Raw genomic sequence first — 20,505 nt, forward strand, 5'->3', positions numbered from 1 at the left:
ACTCAAATATACACAGTGTACAACCCCCCATGGACTCTAGAAGGTGTCGAAAGTATTCCACAGGGCTGCTGGTCCATGTTGACTCCTATACTTCCCACAGTTGTGTCAAGTTGTCTGGATGTCCTTTGGGTGGGGGACCATTTTTGATACATGGGAAACTGGTGTATCGAACCTAGCAGTGTTGCAGTTCTTGACACAAAACGGTGCGCCTGACACCTACTACCATACCCCGTTCAAAGGCACTTAAACCTGGTCAATCTATGTCATGGAAAGAGCAGGTGTACTTAATGTTTTGTACACTCAGTGTACAGTATAGAAAGGTTCTTACTTCCTACCTGACCTCTGACCTCATTGCCAGCAATAGTCCGTCCTGTCAGCTTCTCCTGAAGCACACAGATCCCTTGGACTTTCTTCAAAAACTGTTTCTTCAAACACAGGTGTGTGATTTCCTCACCGAACAACTGTATATTCTCCTCCTGTAAAAAGATGGATTACAATATTACAACTACAGTCAATACCAACCTCTAATATGGGGCACACCCCACTGAGCCAACCATTGTGCTAACATCATCAGGTATTCTGACTGGGCCACATCAATCTGTATAAAATGATGAACCTTCTCACTAAACTCAGCATAAAAAGAAACATCCTTTTTTCAGGACCCTGTCTTTCAAAGATCATTTGTAAAAATCCAAATGACTTCACGATCTTCATTGTAAAGGGTTTAAACACTGTTTCCCATGCTTGTTCAATGAACCATAAACAATTAATGAACATGCACCTGTGGAATGGTCGTTAAGACTAACAGCTTACAGACGGTAGGCAATTAAGGTCACAGTTATAAAAACTTAGGACACTAAAGAGGCCTTTCCACTGACTCTGAAAAACACCAAAAGAAAGATGCCCAGGGTCCCTGCTCATCTGCGTGAACGTGCCTTAGGCATGCTGCAAGGAGGCATGAGGTCTGCAGATGTGGCCAGGGAAATAAATTGCAATGTCCGTACTGTGAGACGCCTAAGACAGCGCTAGAGGGAGACAGGACGGACAGCTGATTGTCCTCGCAGTGGCAGACCACGTGTAACAATACCTGCACTGGATCGGTACATCCGAACATCACACCTGCGGGACAGGTACAGGATGGCAACAACAACTGCCTGAGTTACACCAGGAACGCACAATCCCTCCAACAGGGCTCAGACTGACCGCAATAGGTTGAGAGAGGCTGGACTGAGGGCTTGTAGGCCTGTTGTAAGGCAGGTCCTCACCAGACATCACCGGCAACAACGTTGCCTATGCGCACAAACCCACCGTCAGACATCCTTCCTCCCTCATGTGGTACCCTTCCTGCAGGCTCATCCTGACATGACCCACCAGCATGACAATGCCACCAGCCATACTGCTCGTTCTGTGCGTGATTTCCTGCAAGACAGGAATGTCAGTGTTCTGCCATGGCCAGCGAAGACCCCGGATCTCAATCCCATTGAGCCCGTCTGGGACCTGTTGGATCGGAGGGTGAGGGCTAGGGCTAGGGCCATTCCCCCCAGAAATGTCCGGGAACTTGCAGGTGCCTTGGTGGAAGAGTGGGGTAACATCTCACAGCAAGAACTAGCAAATCTGGTGCAGTCAATGAGGAGGAGATGCACTGCAGTACTTAATGCAGCTGGTGGCCACACCAGATACTGACTGTTACTTTTGACCCCCCCTTTGTTCAGGGACACATTATTCCATTTCTGTTAGTCACATGTCTGTGGAACTTGTTCAGTTTATGTCTCAGTTGTTGAATCTTGTTATGTTCATACAAATATTTACACATGTTAAGTTTGCTGAAAATAAACGCAGTTGACAGTGAGAGGACTTTTTTTTGTTGAGTTTATATATACCAAAGTATGTAGATACTCCTTCAAATTAGTGGATTTGGCTATTTGAGCCACACACGTTGCTGGCAAGTGTATAAAATCGAGCACACAGCCTTGCAATCCCCATAGACAAATATTGGTAGTAGAATGGCCTTACTGCTAGAGCTGGCCCGGTCAACTGTAAGTGCTGTTATTGTGAAGTGGAAATGTCTAGGAGCAACAACAGCTCAGCCTTGAAGTGGTAGGCCACACAAGCTTACAGAACGGGACCGCCGAATGCTGAAGTGTGTAAAAAAAGTCTGTCCTTGGTTGCAACACTCACTACTGAGTTCCAAACTGTCTCTGGAAGCAACGTCAGCACAAGAACTGTTAGTTGGGAGCTTCATGAAATGGGTTTCCAAGACCAAGCAACCTCATACAAGCCTAAGATCACCATGCACAATGCCAAGCGTCGGCTGGAGTGGTGTAAAGCTCGCCGCCATTGGACTCTGGAGCAGTGGAAACGCATTCTCTGGAGTGATGAATCACGCTTCAAATCAAATGTTATTTGTCACACGCGCCAAATACAACAGGTGTAGACCTTACAGTGAAATGCTTACTTACAAGCCCTTGTGCCCTCTTCACAACTGTCTTGTGCTTGGACCATGTTAGTTTGTTGGTGATGTGGACGCCAAGGAACTTGAAGCTCTCAACCTGCTCCACTACAGCCCCGTCGATGAGAATGGGGCGTGCTCGGTCCTCCTTTTCCTGTAGTCCACAATCATCTCCTTTGTCTTCATCATGTTGAGGTAGCGGTTGTTATACTCGCACCACACGGTCAGGTCTCTGACCTCCTCCCTATAGGCTGTCTCATCATTGTTGGTGATCAGGCCTATCACTGTTGTGTCATCAGCAAACTTAATAATGGTGTTGGAGTTGTGCCTGGCCGTGCAGCCATGAGTGAACGGGGAGTACAGGAGGGGACTGAGCACGCATCCCTGAGGGGCCCCCGTGTTGAGGATCAGCGTGGCAAATGTGTTGTTATCTACCCTTACCACCTGGGGGCGGCCCGTCAGGAAGTCCAGGTTCCAGTTGTAGAGGGAGGTGTTTAGTCCCAGGGTCCTTAGCTTAGTGATGAGCTTTGAGGGCACTATGGTGTTGAACACTGAGCTGTAGGTAATGAATAGCATTCTCACATAGGTGTTCTTTTTGTCCAGGTGGGAAAGGGCAGTGTGGAGTGCAATAGAGATTGCATCATCTGTGGATCTGTTGGTGCGGTATGCAAATTGGAGTGGGTCTAGGGTTTCTGGGATAATGGTATTGATGTGAGCCATGACCAGCCTTTCAAAGCATTTCATGGCTACAGATGTGAGTGCTACGGGTCGGTAGTCATTTAGGCAGGTTACCTTAGTGTTCTTGGGCACAAGAACTATGGTGGTCTGCTTGAAACATGTTGGTATTACAGACTCAGACAGGGAGAGTTTGCAAATGTCAGTAAAGAGACTTGCCAGTTGGTCAGCTCATGCTCGGAGTACAAGTCCTGGTAATCCGTCTGGCCCTGTGGCCTTGTGAATGTTGACCTGTTTAAAGGTCTTACATCGGCTGCGGAGAGCATGATCACACAGTCATCCGGAACAGCTGATGCTCTCATGAATGTTTCACTGTTACTTGCCTCGAAGCAAGCATAGAAGTTATTTAGCTCATATGGTAGGCTCATGTCACTGGGCAGCTCTCAGTTGTGTCTCCCTTTTGTAGTCTGTAATAGTTTGCAAGCCCTGCCACATCCGACGAGCGTCGGTGCCGGTGTAGTACGATTCAATCTTAGTCCTGTTTTGACGCTTTGCCTTTTTGATTGTTTGTTGGAAGGCAAATCAGTATTTCTTATAAGCTTCCGGGTTAGAGTCCCGCTCCTTGAAAGCGGCAGCTCTACTCTTTAGCTAAGTGCGAATGTTGCCTGTAATCCATGGCTTCTGGTTGGGGTATGTACATAGAGTCACTGTGGGGATGACGTCCTCAATGCACTTATTGATAAAGCAAGTGACTGATGTGGCGTACTCAATGCCATCGGAAGAATCCTGGAACATATTCCAGTCTTTGCTAGCAAAAGAGTCCTGTAGTTTAGCATCTGCTTCATCTGACCACTTTTTTCACCATCTGACAGTCTGATGGACGAATCTGGGTTGGACGGATGCCAGGAGAACGCTACATGCCCCAATGCATAGTGCCAACTGTAAAGTTTGGTGGAGGAGGAATAATGGTCTGGGCTGTTTTTCATGGTGCAGCTAGATCCCCGCAGCAATGTTACAACATCTAGTGGAAAGCCTTTCCATAAAGGGGGGACTAACTCCACATTAATGTCCATGATTTTGGAATGAGATGTTTGATGAGCAGGTGTCCACATACTTTGTCATTTTAATTAATTAAAATACACTGTTTTGCAATGGTCTACAGTACTTTCTGGGGTAGCAAGATTGTGTAGAGGACAGCTAGTTTTCATCCTCCTACGGGTACATTGACTTCAATACAGTGCATAAAATGTGGTGTGTAGTAAAACAAAAGGTCATGTGGTTCGGTAAGAAGAAGGCTCACTCCCCCCAATCTGAGATACTTATTGCAACCCTGAAACTCCACATACAAGACCCATTCTGCCAATTACATTCCGTTAAAGGTCCCCAAAGCGCACACATCCGTGGGTCGCTCCTCTTTTCGGTTCACTGCAGCTGACGGCTGGAACCTGGTGCAAAAAACACTGAAACTGGACAGTTTTATCTCCATCTCTACATTCAAAGACTCAATCATGGACACTCTTACTGACACTTGTGGCTGCTTCGTGTGATGTATTGTCTTTACCTTTATGCCCTTGTTGTCTGTTCTCAACAATGTTTGTGCAGCTACCATGTTGTGCGGCTGCCATGTTGTGTTGCTGCCATGCTGTGTCGTCATCTTTGGTCTCTCTTTAGTGTTGTGGTGTCTCTCGTCCTAAAGTGTGTTTTGTCTTTCATATAAAAAAAAAAGAGACTTATGCCTCTTGGTAGGCCGTCATTGTAAATAATTTGTTCACATAAAGACAATAGTTGAACAGTTTAGAACAAAAATAATTTCAGCTAAACTGCTTGCTAAACACTGTACTGCATGATTGTAGTGTTTACTAACGCGTTAGTTATAGTAGCTATGTTGACTATGACGTTAGCTAATATGGTGACAACGATGTAGGCTGTGTGTAGTGGTTATGGAAGAAGGTTTTGCTTGGAAAGGTTTTTTCGCCTGGTCACAGACAGCCGTTGAAATCCACAAGCGAAGGGAAAAGGTGAGAGGAGGTTAGCGCGTAGATGCGAGAAGGAATTCTAAAACAAGCAAAGTGATCAGGCTGTTTGTATGTGGCTGCTATGAAAGTGAACTGTGTTTGCGGGGGATCAGGGGTGTATTCAAAAACATTTCTTAAAAACAGTAGCAAATGGAACAAAATGGGGATAAACATACCTGAATTTGTCCAATAGAAACTCTTGTTTGCAACTGTTTGGACAATTGACACCCTAGATCAGCTAGAAGCAGGTAAGAGTGTGTAAGGCCATATTGAATGTGTCACTGTCACCTTGATTACTGAAATATTTCTCTCGACTTGCGCACCTATGTTGTAAACTTTTATTCGCAGGCATGATGGGTATAGGGAAAATTAGTATGTAGTAGCTTAAACCTAGCCTGTTACATTGAGCTGGGTGAATGGAAAATGACTGAGTGTCATCCAATATGCTGTAATGGGGGGGGGGGGAAAGGCCATATTCATACATTTTTTTTTAAAATAAATTGTCCTCCCTAATCTTAAATGGCACTGACCGCCACTGCCTTCCATCCTTCCTTGAGGTATAAATGACAGGTGAAACCCATGTGGAGCCAATTCACCTGTCCAATCAGTAAGTCTCCAAGGAAGGATGCACTTTTTAAAGGAATGTCAACATAATCCTTCTCATTTGGAATCTCTGAAGAAATTAAGAATTGTTTTGGAATTTAGTCAATAATACACATCTGAAATATCAGGAAGTTCATCATACAGATTAACTAAACAGACCTACTCACACCCTTGCTATTCACATTTTGCTTTATTCAATAGCATTTTCACAATGTAGCTAACATCATTGGGACAGTTGTACATAAGAACATTAAAGTTAGCTGGTTTAATTGTATTCATTTTATTGCAGATCCTCTACTTATTAATCCCAAGAGGGGACATTAGTTACCAGCAATACACTTACAGCAACAATAGGCTGAGCACTGATGGTTGGTGAAACAAGCATAACCCCTGACTTACAGAGAATCAAATGGATTCAATAGAATAGACTGTAAACCCATGGAATCAAAAACATCAAAACTTTATTAGTACAATGAATGATGGCATTGAATAATGTGCAACGTATAAAACAATACCTACAAAATACACAAAGGAACTGTACAATACAAATAACTATACAATCAAGGTGAAAAATCTGTCGATGTGTCCTTGAGCAAGGCACTGAACCCTAATTTACTCCAGGGGCAGAGTGGCTGACCCTGTAAAACAACATTTCACAGCACGTATCCAGTGTGTGACAATAAAACATATTTTAGGAGGATTGTAAGAATAGAACTGTATACAGAACATTAGTCCCATTGCTTTGCATCAGGGCTCCCCAGTGGCGCAGGTCTAAGGCACTGCATCTCAGTGCAAGAGGAGTCACTACAGTCCCTGGTTCTAATCCAGGCTGTATCACATCCAGCTGTGAATGGGAGTCCCATAAGGCGGTGCACAATTGGCCCAGCATCGTCCAGGGTAGGCCGTCATTGTAAATAAGAATTTGTTCTTAACTGACTTGCCTAGTTAAATAAAAGTTTAACAAAATTAAAAATGGGTCACACTGGACATAGCCTACACTGCACCATTGCCTCTTGATGTTTACTCTGTGGGATTATACAAATCCATGGTCACTCAACAAGTGGAGTCAATTTTTTTCCCCATACCAGTGTCCAGGAAATCTCATTCAGATGTCCTTTGCACAGTTTGTGTCAACAGAATCTACAGTACATCATCAACAGAAGCACAAGTTCCATAAGGTCCATGGTGATGTTGTGGGATCATCTGTAGATTTCCTCAGTTCAAGAGCAATTGCTCAATATAGCTGTATCCAACGACCAGGTGCAGTGTCTTACAAAATCGCATTTGTGTTTTATTCCAATTACCGTCAACTGACTTGGACTGACCATTTGAAATCATGGACACACCTGACCTTTCCCTGGACAGACCGGGTTCCTACTAAGGTTTCCTTCATCCCCAGTATTGGAAGACAGGCTGTCTATCAAGGTCATGGCCTTCTAATCTTTACACCACAAAACAAATGTGCCAGCCTCCAACTTTTATTTAAAAACAGAGTCTAGATCACATTCACCATGTAGTGGACAGAAATTGGGCCCTACTGCCTTGTCTCATTTTCAAGCCAATGAACCACACATTAGACTGATGAATGTCCTGGAAGCTTGAATCTGTATAATATTCATAAGAAGACACATTTTAGCTCAAATCTGTCTGAAATTCATGAACTCAAGCATACTGTACCATTCTGATGTTTTAGGCTACCTTACCTGTTCTTGTTCCCACAAACAGTATTGATGTTCCCTGTGTCTGATACCTAGTAAAAGGAAACCTCAACTCAATAAAACATTTAAAAAGTGCAACCCTTGAGGTAATACAGATTCCTGTCAGCCATCTCCTTACCACATTGAGTATGATAGAAAATACTGCTGTATAATGTGGGTATTGGGGGATTATTCATTAACATACCTCTGTAGGGCTTTGTGTCTCTGGAAAAGTCCTCTCTGGAAAAGTACAAGAATCAACATTGAGACAAAAACGAATTTAGAACTCATGATTTTCAGAACATTATTGTGCATTTCATTTTATTCATCTTGTACTGGTACTTCCTGTATGTAGCGCCATTCTTGTGTGATCTGGTACTGGTACTTCCTGTATGTAGCACCATTCTTGTGTGACCTAGTACTTCCTGTATTTAATTGTATTCATCTTGTGTACTTTAGTATTTATTTTAATAATTTAGCAGACACTCTTTTCCAGAGCTACTTACACAGTAGTGAGTGCATTAATTTTCCATACTGTTCCCCCATGGGAATTGAACCCACAACCCTAGCATTGCAAGCACCATGCTCTACCAACTGAGCCACACGGGAACTGTACAGGCACTCCCTATATATAGCTGCATTCTTGTGTATTTGATTTGAATCCTCGTGTTACTAATTTGTATTTATTTTTTAATAACTGCATCGTTTGGAAGGGCTCGTAAGCAAGCATTTCATGGTAAAGTCCATTGTATTCGGCACATGTGACAAATAAAATGTGATTTTATTCAGTGTTGAATGTTTCTCACTTGTTCATCTGGGCAATTAAAACAATAAATAAAACTGTACAAGTCCCCAAAATAATCTCACCAGATATAAGACCTTTTCTTTTTCTTCTAATAGCTACTGCCATCACTGCTGATATCACAGCTAGTACCACCACCACCACCACTACAGCAGGTATTATTACAGCCATGGAAAGGGAGGTCTGTGGTCCACATTCAGAGTCGGACTGATGAGTTCCAGGTTTAATTTGAAGCTTCAAGGTATCACATCTATAATAAGAGAAATAGACCACTGGTAAATCAACAATTATCATCTAACTTTCAGTTTTACATTATGAAAACTGTTCTCATATTGCAGTATTTGAAGGAAATAACCATTATACATGAGCCACACTTACTGTGTGTGTGTCTGGCAGGATGTAAATGATCCATCTGAATAGGTATCACCAGTACAGTCAGAACACACAGTATCTGTAGATGTTGTTCCTGCACCAACACAGGGTGAAACTCATTAAGGATCCTAACTTGAGATGTGCTTAACTCACGATTAGATAAATCATGTACTGATGTCAGTGGAAGAATTGCATGAAGACATACCTGTGTGGTTGATGTATTGACCAGGTTTACAGCTGCTGTGTCTCTGGGCTGCTCTACAACCATCCTTAGTTGGGTCTAGACAGTAGAACCCCTCCAGTGTCCCACAGACAGTGTCTGATGAAGGTCTACATGACTGCTTTACCTTCAAACCAAAGCCTGGGTCACAGTTTGTACACGGTATGCATGCCGTAAGACCATTGGGTTCATCAAGGAAAGTGGAGTCGGTACAGGGGACACAGGAAGTACTTGTAAATTCTGTACAGTGTTTATATACCCGGTTTCCTGTGGGATAAAGGTCAGTGTCATGGATTGATTGATATTGAATTTAATTTTCTTCATAATAATCCATAGTATACAGAGCTGGTCCTTACCTGGAGAACACATAGGACAGCATTCATCACCTGTTCTGTACTCTGCTCTACCACATGCAATAGAGCGCTGAATGTTTAGAAGTGTCAAAATTATCTTCTGTAAATAGAGAAAATGAACATATTACCACTGTTGAAAAATAGGCGGGGGGGGTCACACATTGGCAGAGCAGGGTTGAAGGGAGTTTGGGGTTAGGGTAGAGATGAGACAGAAGGAGAGTTCAGATTGACAGTTCCAAATAGAGAGAAAGCATAGTTAAGATTTCCATGTTTTTAATCATACATTCAGTAAATAAATGTAAGTGAAATTAGTAATTTACTCCAGTAGATTTTTTCAGAGAAGATATTTATATTGATAATTTGTTTTTGAAAGGCCATGCCCACTACTAGAAGACGTGACTGTTAAAAGACAAAACAAGAATTCACTCAATAGTGCCATGTTCAAATACTCAGACTTGCATTTTAGGTATGCGAAAATATATTTTATAGTATGTGACATTTTCTTGCTTTAAATTCCAGGATGTTATACTCATTTCGGCTTTTCATCTAGTAGAATTAGATGTACACTTTTGAAGAGAATCGTCTTTCCAGGCCTACGTGTTTGACAACAGTTGATAATGAGACAAGGAGACATGATGTACCCAAATGAACAAAATGGCAGTAATCAGCACAATTGTGTATTAGATGGCACATTCTCAATATGGTTGAGCCTAGTATGTTGCTTACTGCATTCATTTTTACTAAACAGTACACTGTAAATAGTATGGAGTAAAATTAGGACACCGTATCTAGCCTAGTTTTAGTAAGTAGTAGTAGACAAGACATATTTCAGACAGGGTCAGTTTGTATACTGACCATACCATCTGGTGCCAAGTTCTGCTGTAGCATGAAATGATGCCAAGCTACTAAGCATTACAAAACCAAAACGTTTAACTTACTATAAATATCAAGCTTTGAAACTTAGCCATGGTTCTCCAATTCTCAACACGTCACCGGAAGAAGCTGGATTTTTTCATTTTGAACTATCACAATGGCACCTTCCCTGTTGTCTTCAATCTTCATGTTGACCTTGAGAGTCAGACTAATAAAACTAGTGGAAGACAAGAGGAAAAGTTATCCTGTACAATATTCAAATATTCTTAGTACAATATTTAACAAACAATAAATTAGATTTGATTAATTCAATGCAATTTCATTGCAGGATTTAGTTAGTTAGGAAAACTTGTTTGTAAGCACTCCCCCAAAAAGGAGGGCTTGGTCTAGCTGGCACAAAAAAAAGGTTGAGAATTCAAAATGTGCATAAGAATGCAATCACCTTATACTGGGTTCCATCATTGCTACTGCAATGATGCCTTTTCGTTGTCACAACCGGAATGCCAATCACCAAACGAAAGGACTCCCCTTCATCTACACTGATGGAAGTGGATTTAGCAAATTACATAATTAAGGGATCATAGCATTCACCTGGTCAGTCTGTCATGGAAAGGGCAGGTGTTCCTAATGTTTTGTGTTCAGTGTAAACGTTTTTGGTCATATTGCCAGAAGATTCCACCCAAACCCTACTGTTAAGCTGGTTTACACTAAGCTGCACTGGGGTCAGAACGCAACCATGGTCCCCACAGTGGAGGTGTCATAAGGTGACTTTTATCAATATATTTGTCTCTATTTACGCTCAGATTCAAATGCTAATTAGCATCAAAGTAGACATCATGCAAAACTACAAATCCCTGAAAGCTCCTGCACGTCATCTCTAGCTGATACCTTTGCTAACAGGTATTGTGTACATTTAAAACTTTCACAAGACCGTTCACAGAATTATCCATTTAAAGACATTTTGCCAATTTATTCCTTGCTACATTTAGCTAACATTACATAGTTAATCCAGAGATTCTTCCCTTTGCCTCAATTCGTCAGTCTCATCCAGATCATCATGGCATTTGTAGTTCTTAATGATAGCCAAATTAGCAGCTAGTTAGCATTTCATTTTTGGGGGGTAAATACAGGTGAAGATATCGATAAAAGTCACCTTGTCCTAGAGAGATTTACAGTTATCAAAACGTCTCGTCAGGATAAGCCTACATGAAACACAGATGTTATTTTAAGTGTTTCTAAAATCTGCTATGGGGAAAATGAATGGTGGAAAAACAATTGGAACCATTTTCCTGTTTGACCGCTAGGTTTTATGGGTATTATGACTCATACGGTGGTACTCTACAAAAGACAATGTAGAGCAAGCCCGAGATATGGGTCAGAAAATGTACCTCAATGCAGGGATGGGATATGCCACTATACTCATTGCATTGAACAACAAAGGAGCTGATTGGCTGACACTGCCATTCCAAAATGCTACAGTGGCTGGCTACTGCTCGCTAGCCGTTAGGAAGCCACTGCTCGCTAGCATTAGGACGAAAAGGGCAGTTGAAAAGTATTTTAAATCTTCTCGATGTATCAGTGTGGATAAAAGTAACATTTGTAGTACAGTGGCATATCACATCCCTGCATCGAGGTATGTCTTCCAACCCATATCTTGCACCGGCTCCACGGTGTCTTAACATAACCATGATTGCGTTCTGACCCCAGTGCAGCTGTGTAAACAAGTGTTACTGCAGGGTCGGAATCTTCTGGCAAGATTATTAACAAAATGTACATTGAGTGTACAAAACATTAGGAAAACCTGCTCTTTCCATGACAGACTGACCAGGTAAAAGCTACTGTTTGATCCCTTATTGATGTAATCTGTTAAATCCACTTCAATTAGTATAGATGAAGGGAAGGAGAGGTAAAATAATTATTTTTAAGCCTTGAGACAATTGAGACATGGATAGTGTGTGTGCACCATTCAGAGGGTGAATGGGCAAGACAAAATATTTATACTGAACAAAAATATTAAAACAACAATTCCAAAGATTCTACTGAGTTACAGTTCATATAATGAAATCAGTCAATTGAAATAAATTCATTAGGCCCTAGTCTATGGATTTCACATGTCTGTGAATACAGATATGCATCTGTTGGTTACAGACACCTTAAAAAAAAGCAAGTGGATCAGCAAACCAGTCAGTATCTGATGTGACCACCATTTGCCTCATGCAGCACGACACATCACCTTCGCATTGAGTTAATCAGGCTGTTGATTGTGGCCTGTGGAATGTTGTCCAACTCCTCTTCAATGGCTGTGCAAAGTTGCTGGATATTGGCGGGAACTGGACACGCTGTCATACACGTCGATCCAGAGCATCCGAAACATGCTGAATTGATGGGCATGTCTGATGTGTGTACAGGCCATGGAAGAACTGGGACATTGTCAGATTCCAGGAATTGTGTACAGATCCTTGCGACATGGGCAGTGCATTATCATGCTGAAACATGAGGTGAAGGCGGTGGATGAATGGCACGACAATGGGCCTCAGGATCTTGTCACGGTGCCTCTGTGCATTTAAATTGCCATCGATAAAATGCAATTGTGTTCATTGCAGGGCTGGGCGATATGACCTAAAAATCATACCTACATTTTTTTTTTTAAACCTATGGGCAATTGATAACATAAAAAATAAATACAACAAAATATATATTATCTAAATAAGCTTATAGTGTTGGTCCCATGTTTCATGAGCTGAAATAAAAGATCCCAGAAATGTTCTATATGCACAAAAAGCTTATTTCTCTCAAATTTTGCGCACAAATTAGTTTACATCCTTGCTAGTGAGCATTTCTCCTTTGCTAAGATAATCCATCCACCTGACAGGTGTGGCATATCAAGAAGCTAATTAAACAGCATGATCATTACACAGGTGCACCTTGTGCTTGGGACAATAATAGGACACTAAAATGTGCAGTTTTTTCACACAATGCCACAGATGCCTCAAGTTTTGAGGGAGCGTGCAATTGGCATGCTGATTGCAGGATTGTCCAACAAAGCTGTTGCCAAATAGAGAAGTAAGCATTAAATTATCATAAACCACCAGCAACGTCATTTTAAACAATTTGTCAGTACGTCCATCACACCACATGTAACCACGCCAGCCCACTAGATGTTGGTACATTGCTGCAGGGACTTGCTTCCATTCAGCCACAACAGCATTAGTGAGGTCGGGCACTGATGTTTGGCGATTAGGCCTGGCTCGCAGTCAACGTTCCAATTCATCCCAAAGGTTGAGGTCAGGGCTCTGTGCAGGCCAGTCAAGTTCTTCCCCACCGATCTTGACAAACCATTTCTGTATGGACCTTGCATTGTGCACAGGGGCAATGTCATGCTGAAACTGTAAAGGGCCTTCCCCAAACTGTTGCCACAAAGTTGGAAACACAGAATCATCTGGAATGTCATTGTATGCTGTAGCAGGGCCTAGCCCAAAGCATGAAAAACAGCCCCAGAGCATTATTCCTCCTCCACCAAACTTTACACTGGCACTATGCATTCGGGCAGGTAGCGTTCTCCTGGCATCTGCTAAACTCAGATTTGTCCGTCGGATTGCCAGATGGTGAAGCGTGTTTCATCAGTCCAGAGAACACGTTGCCACTGCTCCAGTCCAATGGCGGTGAGCTTTACACCACTTCAGCCGACGCTTGGCATTGCGCATGGTGATCTTAGGCTTGTGTGCGGCTGCTCGGCCATAGAAATCCATTTCATGAAGCTCCCGACGCACAGTTCTTGTGCTGACATTGCTGCCAGATAGAGTTTGGAACTCGGTAGTGAGTGTTGCAACTGAGGACAGACGCTCTGTGAGCTTGTGTGGCCTATCACTTCGCAGCTGAGCCTTTGTAGCTCTTAGTCGTTTCCACTTCACAATAACAGCACTTACAGTTGACCTGGTTAGTTCTAGCAGGGCAGAAATTTGAGGAACTGACTTGTTGGAAAGGTGGCATCCTATGACGGTGCCTGATTGAAAGTCACTGAGCTCTTCAGTAAGGCCATTCTACTGCCAATGTTTGTCTACAGAGATTGCATGGCTGTGTGCCATGCAATCTCACACCTGTCAGTGACGGTACATAAGTCGTTTTTTTGGGGTATCTGTACTTTACAATTTATATTTTTGGCAACTTTTACTTTAACTTCACTACATTCCTAAAGAAAATATTGTACTTTTTACCCCATACATTTTCCATGACAACCAAAAGTGCTCAAAAATACGCTCAAAAATTGTCAAATTCACGCACTTATCAAGATAACATTTGACCATCCCTACTGCCTCTGGGCTGGCGGACTCACTAAACACAAATGCATCTTTTGTGAATAATGTCCGAGTGTTGGAATATGCCCCTGGCTATCCGTACATTTTAAAAACAAGAAAATGGTGCCGTCTTCATTGCTTAATATACTTTTAATTTTGATACTTAAGTATATTTTAGCAATTACATTGAATTTTGATACTGAAGTATATTTAAAACCAAATACTTTGACATTTACTCAAGTAGTATTTTACTGTCTGACTCACTTTAACTTTCTATTAAGGTATCTATACTTTTACTCAAGTATGACAATTGGGTACTTTTTCCATCACTACAAACGAGTTAAATCGACATTCATTGATGGAAAAATATCTGGCGAGTTTAATGAGGGCAAATTTTTATTTCTATTGTGACATATTTAAATTCCTTTTAGACACATTAGTTCGTAAGAATGATTGTTTTGATGGAAAACCGAATTTAGCTTCTTACGTTGTTACAATTTACGTTGATATTGCTTCTTAATTCGCTCAATAACGTTAAAGAAACAGGGTTTATCGGCGAAATGTGGCAACTCGTCTCTGCGAAAACACACATTTGGGCTGGTTTTTAGGCCTTGTGTTCAGATTTTGAGTTCTTATTGTGCTACAAATTTTAGCTGGACCTGGCAACTGTTACGGAGTCTAGTTGATAGGTAATCGACTAGCCGGACTGTTCCCCGGACTCCGCGTGTAGGGATTTGTACAATGCATGAACAAGGCTATTGAACTAGACATTGGTGTCTGTCTTTATTACTTTATCCAATATATCACACTGAAACATGGTGTCAGAAGTGGGATCTGAACCCACGCATCTGAACCAAGCACTGAAACGATCCCACTACATCATGCCGACACTAGAGGATGTCCTCTACAAGCTTCCCAAGGCCAGGATTTTCACCTTGGTGGATGCCCGAGATGCATTCCTTCAATGCAAGCTGGACGAAGAAAGCAGCTTCATGACTACCTTCTGGACCCCCTGGGGTCGGAAACGCTGGCTCAAGCTCCCGTTTGGTGTCTCAGTGGCACCTGAGATATACCAACGCAAGCAGCACGAGTTACTGGCTGGGCTCAAGGGCATTGAACCCATCGCCGATGATGTCCTGATCGTAGGCTGTGGTGACACAGACGATGAAGCAGAACGCGACCACGATGTGAAGCTCCTGGCACTGATGGAGCGCTGTCGATCAGTTAAGCTTCGTCTTGGCCTGAAGAAGCTACAGTTCAAGGTGAAAGACGTTCACTTCCATGGCCACATTCTTTCAGCAAAAGGCCTGAAGCCGGACCCAGACAAGGTCCGAGCGATCCTCGACATGCCAAACCCATCTGATGCAAAAGGCGTACAGCGTCTCATCGGTTTTGCAAACTATCTTGCAAAGTTCATGCCACACCTATCAGCAGTCTGTGAGCCTCTGCGCCGGTTGCTGGACAAAGACACACCATGGCACTGGCTACCCAAGCACGAGGCCGCGGTGCAGGAGATGAAATCTCTGGCTTCATCCATGCCAGTGTTGCGCTACTACGACGTCACGAAGCCTGTCACAATCCAGAGTGACTCCAGCCAAAGGGGACTTGGATGCTGCCTTATGCAGGAAGGCCAACCCGTTGCGTTTGCCTCGAGAGCGCTCACCCCCACCGAACAGAACTATGCACAAATTGAGAAAGAGTGCCTCAGCATCGTCTTCTCCTGCCAGCGATTCCATCACTACTTATATGGTCGAGAGCTGGTCACCGCTGAAACTGACCACAAACCACTCATTGCCATATTCAGTAAACCTCTCCTCAACGCGCCCAAGAGGCTTCAAAGCATGCTCCTGACTCTGCAAAACTACAGCCTGAAGGCCATTTACAAGCCAGGACCAGAGATGTACATCAGCGACACACTGAGCAGGGCAACGGCACAATGTACAGGCAGAGGCACTGCCTATCAGCGGCAGGCCATCTGTTCGCTACAGCAGGAACAACAAGATGTTCAACAGATCAATCAGGCAGACTACTTAAACGTCACAGATCACCGCCTAGCCCAGATCAGGCAACACACTGACAAGGACGAACACCTACAATCACTGAAGTCCATGGCTCTCGCAGGTTGGCCATACCTGAAAGAGGAGACACCTTTCACAGTGAGAGAATACTGGACCTTTCGAGATGAGATCAGCGTGCAAAATGGCGTCTTGTTCAGAGGTCAGAAGGTCATTATTCCCAAATCACTACGTCCAGAGATGCTTACCCGCATACACTCCAGTCACGTTGGAGGTGACGCATGCTACCGCCAGGCTCGTGAAACATTATACTGGCCAAACATGCAAGCAGAAATTAAAGACTTTGTCAGCAACTGTACCACGTGCAACGAGTACGCTCATGAACAGCAAAAGGAAACCATGATGTCACACGAACTACCCACAAGGGCCTGGCAAATCGTCAGCATGGACTTATTCAGCCATAGACAAAAGGACTATCTTCTCATTGTTGATCACTACTCTGACTTTTGGGAAATTGAACTGCTCCCTGACTTGTCTGCAGAAACGGTCATAAAGCGCTGCAAGGCGCAGTTTGCCAGGCAAGGTCAGCCTGACAAGGTAATCACGGACAATGGCCCACAATTCACTGCACAGTTCAAGCGTTTCGCCTCAGAATGGGAGTTTGACCACGTGACCTCCTCTCCAAGACACCCAAAAGCAAATGGCAAGGCAGAGTCAGCTGTCAAGATTGCAAAAAACCTGTTAAGCAGGGCCGCGCGCGACAGCAACGACCCATGGAAAGCGATCTTACAGTGGAGGAACACACCCACCGAAAACATGGACAGCAGCCCAGCACAACGCCTTCTGTCCAGATGTCTGAAGACTGCCATCCCCGTAGCTAACAAGCTACTTGAGCCCTGCGTCATGGTTGGCGTCACGGACAAACTGCGTCACAGAAAGCAGCTCGCTAAGTGCTTCTACGACCGGACTGCTCGAGACCTACCAGAGCTGGAGGTGGGTGAAACGATAAGGATGAAACCGCTGCCGGGAGACCACACAGGACTTTGGAGGCTGGGCACGTGCATACAGAGAGTTGCACCACGCTCTTACCTGGTGGATGTTGGTGGCTCCCTCTATCGTCGCAATCGGGTGGATCTGCGCGTAGCAGAGCAGACAAACCAGAACACGCCATACACTCACCTAGATGAGCTGGATCACAGTCCAGGCCTAAGGGTAAGAGGTGCAGAATTGAGACATGAGCCAACTGAAGGTGAGGCTTCTACCCCTGTACCCCTGCAGAGTTCCACCAAGCTCTCCAGCTCGTGGCCCTAATCCTACCCCTGTCAGAGCCCATACTTACTCACGGGTGGGTCGGCTGTGCAAGCCACCGGACAGGCTTACTCTGTAAGCAAGAGACTGTGTTAACTTGTCCTCCTGTTTATAAAAAATAAAATAAAAAATAAATAAAAAATAAAAAAATAAAAATACATTTAAAAAGAAAGGAAGATGACAACTGAAGTAAAAAGAAAATGTCATGCGTTTTTAATTGTTATGACTTGATTGTTAAGAATTTAATGTTATGCTGTTATGTTTGCACTTTCTATTGAAAAGGATGATGTTACGGAGTCTAGTTGATAGGTAATCGACTAGCCGGACTGTTCCCCGGACTCCGCGTGTAGGGATTTGTACAATGCATGAACAAGGCTATTGAACTAGATATTGGTGTCTGTCTTTATTACTTTATCCAATATATCATACTGAAACAGCAACCCTGCCTGTACTAGGTAAAACAACACTGTCCATCCAGCCTCTTGGTGTTTGTCTTTCATCATACATGTAGATAGCCTAATAAAGTAGCTAGGCTAGCATAATGAAGGTACAATGTAGATAAGCTACAAAACGGCTTGCCCTATTTACTAACTTAAAATAATACTTTAGTTGGCAACGTTAGCCCCTTAATCCTCGTTTTTTGATCGAGTTTGCGAGTGTACAATTATGTTCAATCCGGGGCCTGAAACGCCCCATAATTCAATTCGCGATGATTGTACATCCGCTAAGAAAAGTCAGCCAAAACTTAACCAGGTTTCGTGTGGAGAATAAACTACACATCAAAGAGGCTCTCACTCCAGAAGATGCTGCTGCAAGGGAAAAACTTTGGCCAATGGTAAAAAAGGCTAGTGAAAAAGGGAAGAGAGCATTTTCAGTGGAAAGAAGCTGGAATGCCAGGACATCAAGTGAATGTCATGAGTACTGAATGTTTTGAAAACACTTTGCTCAGGTATATACAGTAGCTACATTAACCTGAAATTGATGTCCTCATCTTTCAAAGTCAAATGAAAACGTTAAGAGTTAGCTAAATTACTTGGGTTAGGTTGGTCATTTTTACATTCACCCCATTTTATATCACCAGGTTTGTAAATGTGAAGACGGGTTCATCATATTGATCATTCTGTAAATACCTCGGTTTAGGGTAGTCCAGTTCTTTCTCTAAGCTCAGGTTTCCTTATTAGCTCCCTAGTTTACTAGTTCATCTAGTTAACCAGTTATTCATATCACTACTGTATTTGTCTTATTATTTTTTTTGATTTGTCAGGTTATGCAACGTTTTGAATTCAATGCACTACATATTGTATCTCTAAATGACGTTCTGTATATTAACTTGGAAATAATGGACAACGCAGCGGGACAAGGTGGAGCCGAGTCACTTTGGGGAGTTAGTTTTTCCAAGGTAATGTACAGAAAGGAGGCGTTTATCCCGTTTATCCCACAGTTGCCAAAGAGAACAATACTAAAGCACACATTTATCGGCAGAAATCCTGTTGCTACTATGCGCTGGCTTCTTAGAAAAAATATACATGTAGTGATGTCCTATGTTTGTATTGTAATTTCAAATGTTATAATACAGAATTAAAATAAAAAATTATCAAAAAATAGAAATCTTAAAACCAACATTAATATGCACAAGTCAACATACAAATGTAAGTAAAAACAAATGTAAATAAGTTAAATTGTGCTACAAATGCACATGACGGCTCAAACACATAAAAGTGATGTTCATGTTTGGTTAGCTTTTGGAAACGTTAGCCTGCGGACATGACTTTTCCTGACATCACACTTATACACTGTACTTTTCTATTTACCTGATATAGTAGGATGGCTAACATTCGATGTCTGCGGATGCGTTGTCTTCTTGCCAAAATAAGAAATGCAATCAAAATTGACTGTAGCGATTATAAGGCGCACACACACAACAGTTCCATGATGACTAAAAGCAAGATCGTGGGATGAAAGTGTTTGGAATAGTTCTCACTTTTTTAGCGTCTTTCCACCAGGTTGCCATATCCGTTGACATCACCAGACCTAGGGTTTTCCCCTAATGATTTTGGCTGCGTTCCATAAAACGAGATGTTTTTCATAGAGCTGGCTTCACATGAGCTTTATTTGTGATTGGACAACATTTGCATATTATTTGTATATTGTTATTTAACGTTATTTGTATTGATTTCAGTCTCTAGAGGAAATGCGGGAGATATGGCATCTTCAAGACAAGGCTTTCCATCTCTCTCTGGCTGCAGACCAGGAGAAAGTACGTATGTAATATAACTTAGTAAATCTGTTCAAATCACACAAACACTTTTTCATACACATTAATTCAATACTTTTTTTTGCCACAGGAGATGAAACGTCGTTTTGAGGTGTGGGAAAGCAGGCAGAAGAAGGTAAAGGATTTCACCAAGTTGATGCCATCTGTGTATTTTAAGGGATAAACTCAGACGTTCTGTATATTACCTTGGAAATAATGGACAACGCAGCGGGACAAGGTGGAGCCGAGTCACTTTGGGGAGTTAGTTTTTCCAAGGTAATGTACAGAAAGGAGGCGTTTATCCCACAATTGCCAAAGAGAACAATATTTTATATTGACGCTTTGCTTGGGCAGTGAGCTAACCTGAAGGAGCAGAGCCCATATCGCCAAGGCTTGCATTATTCATTGCTAAATAAATGGTTAAACGTATTTCTAGGCGCAGTTCTCGTTCTGAACTGGTTTTAATGCCCATGTAACCGGTTCTGGACCGGTACCTTTCTGCGTTGTGTTCTGGTAAGGTGTAGGTGGAAGATAAGGCTCTGGACACAATTTAGCCTGTTGTTTCTCTTTTAAT

The 20,505-nt window shown here is 42.7% G+C and overlaps 1 protein-coding gene across 3 annotated transcripts; it reads right to left on the reverse strand.

The window, feature by feature from the left end:
* Positions 1-6,183: 6,183 nt before the first annotated feature.
* On the reverse strand, positions 6,184-19,697 carry LOC115165384 (tumor necrosis factor receptor superfamily member 14). 3 transcript variants are annotated; one of them, XM_029718477.1, is made up of 9 exons: positions 19,489-19,697; positions 10,125-10,276; positions 9,190-9,286; positions 8,819-9,100; positions 8,620-8,707; positions 8,307-8,491; positions 7,645-7,679; positions 7,446-7,492; positions 6,184-7,346 (listed from the first exon to the last, which is right to left on the reverse strand). In XM_029718477.1, exons 2-9 carry the CDS (start codon positions 10,152-10,154, stop codon positions 7,316-7,318), a joined length of 795 nt encoding a protein of 264 aa, XP_029574337.1. In that variant the 5' UTR covers positions 10,155-10,276; positions 19,489-19,697; the 3' UTR covers positions 6,184-7,315. The 3 variants fall into 3 exon arrangements, with proteins under 3 accessions (XP_029574337.1, XP_029574338.1, XP_029574336.1); XM_029718478.1 differs by lacking the exon at positions 19,489-19,697 and adding an exon at positions 17,459-17,538; XM_029718476.1 differs by lacking the exon at positions 19,489-19,697 and adding an exon at positions 10,502-10,610.
* Between the last annotated feature and the right edge of the window lie 808 nt (positions 19,698-20,505).

This window comes from Salmo trutta, chromosome 28 (assembly GCF_901001165.1).
Source record: "Salmo trutta chromosome 28, fSalTru1.1, whole genome shotgun sequence".
NCBI classification, from domain to species: Eukaryota; Metazoa; Chordata; class Actinopteri; order Salmoniformes; family Salmonidae; genus Salmo; species Salmo trutta.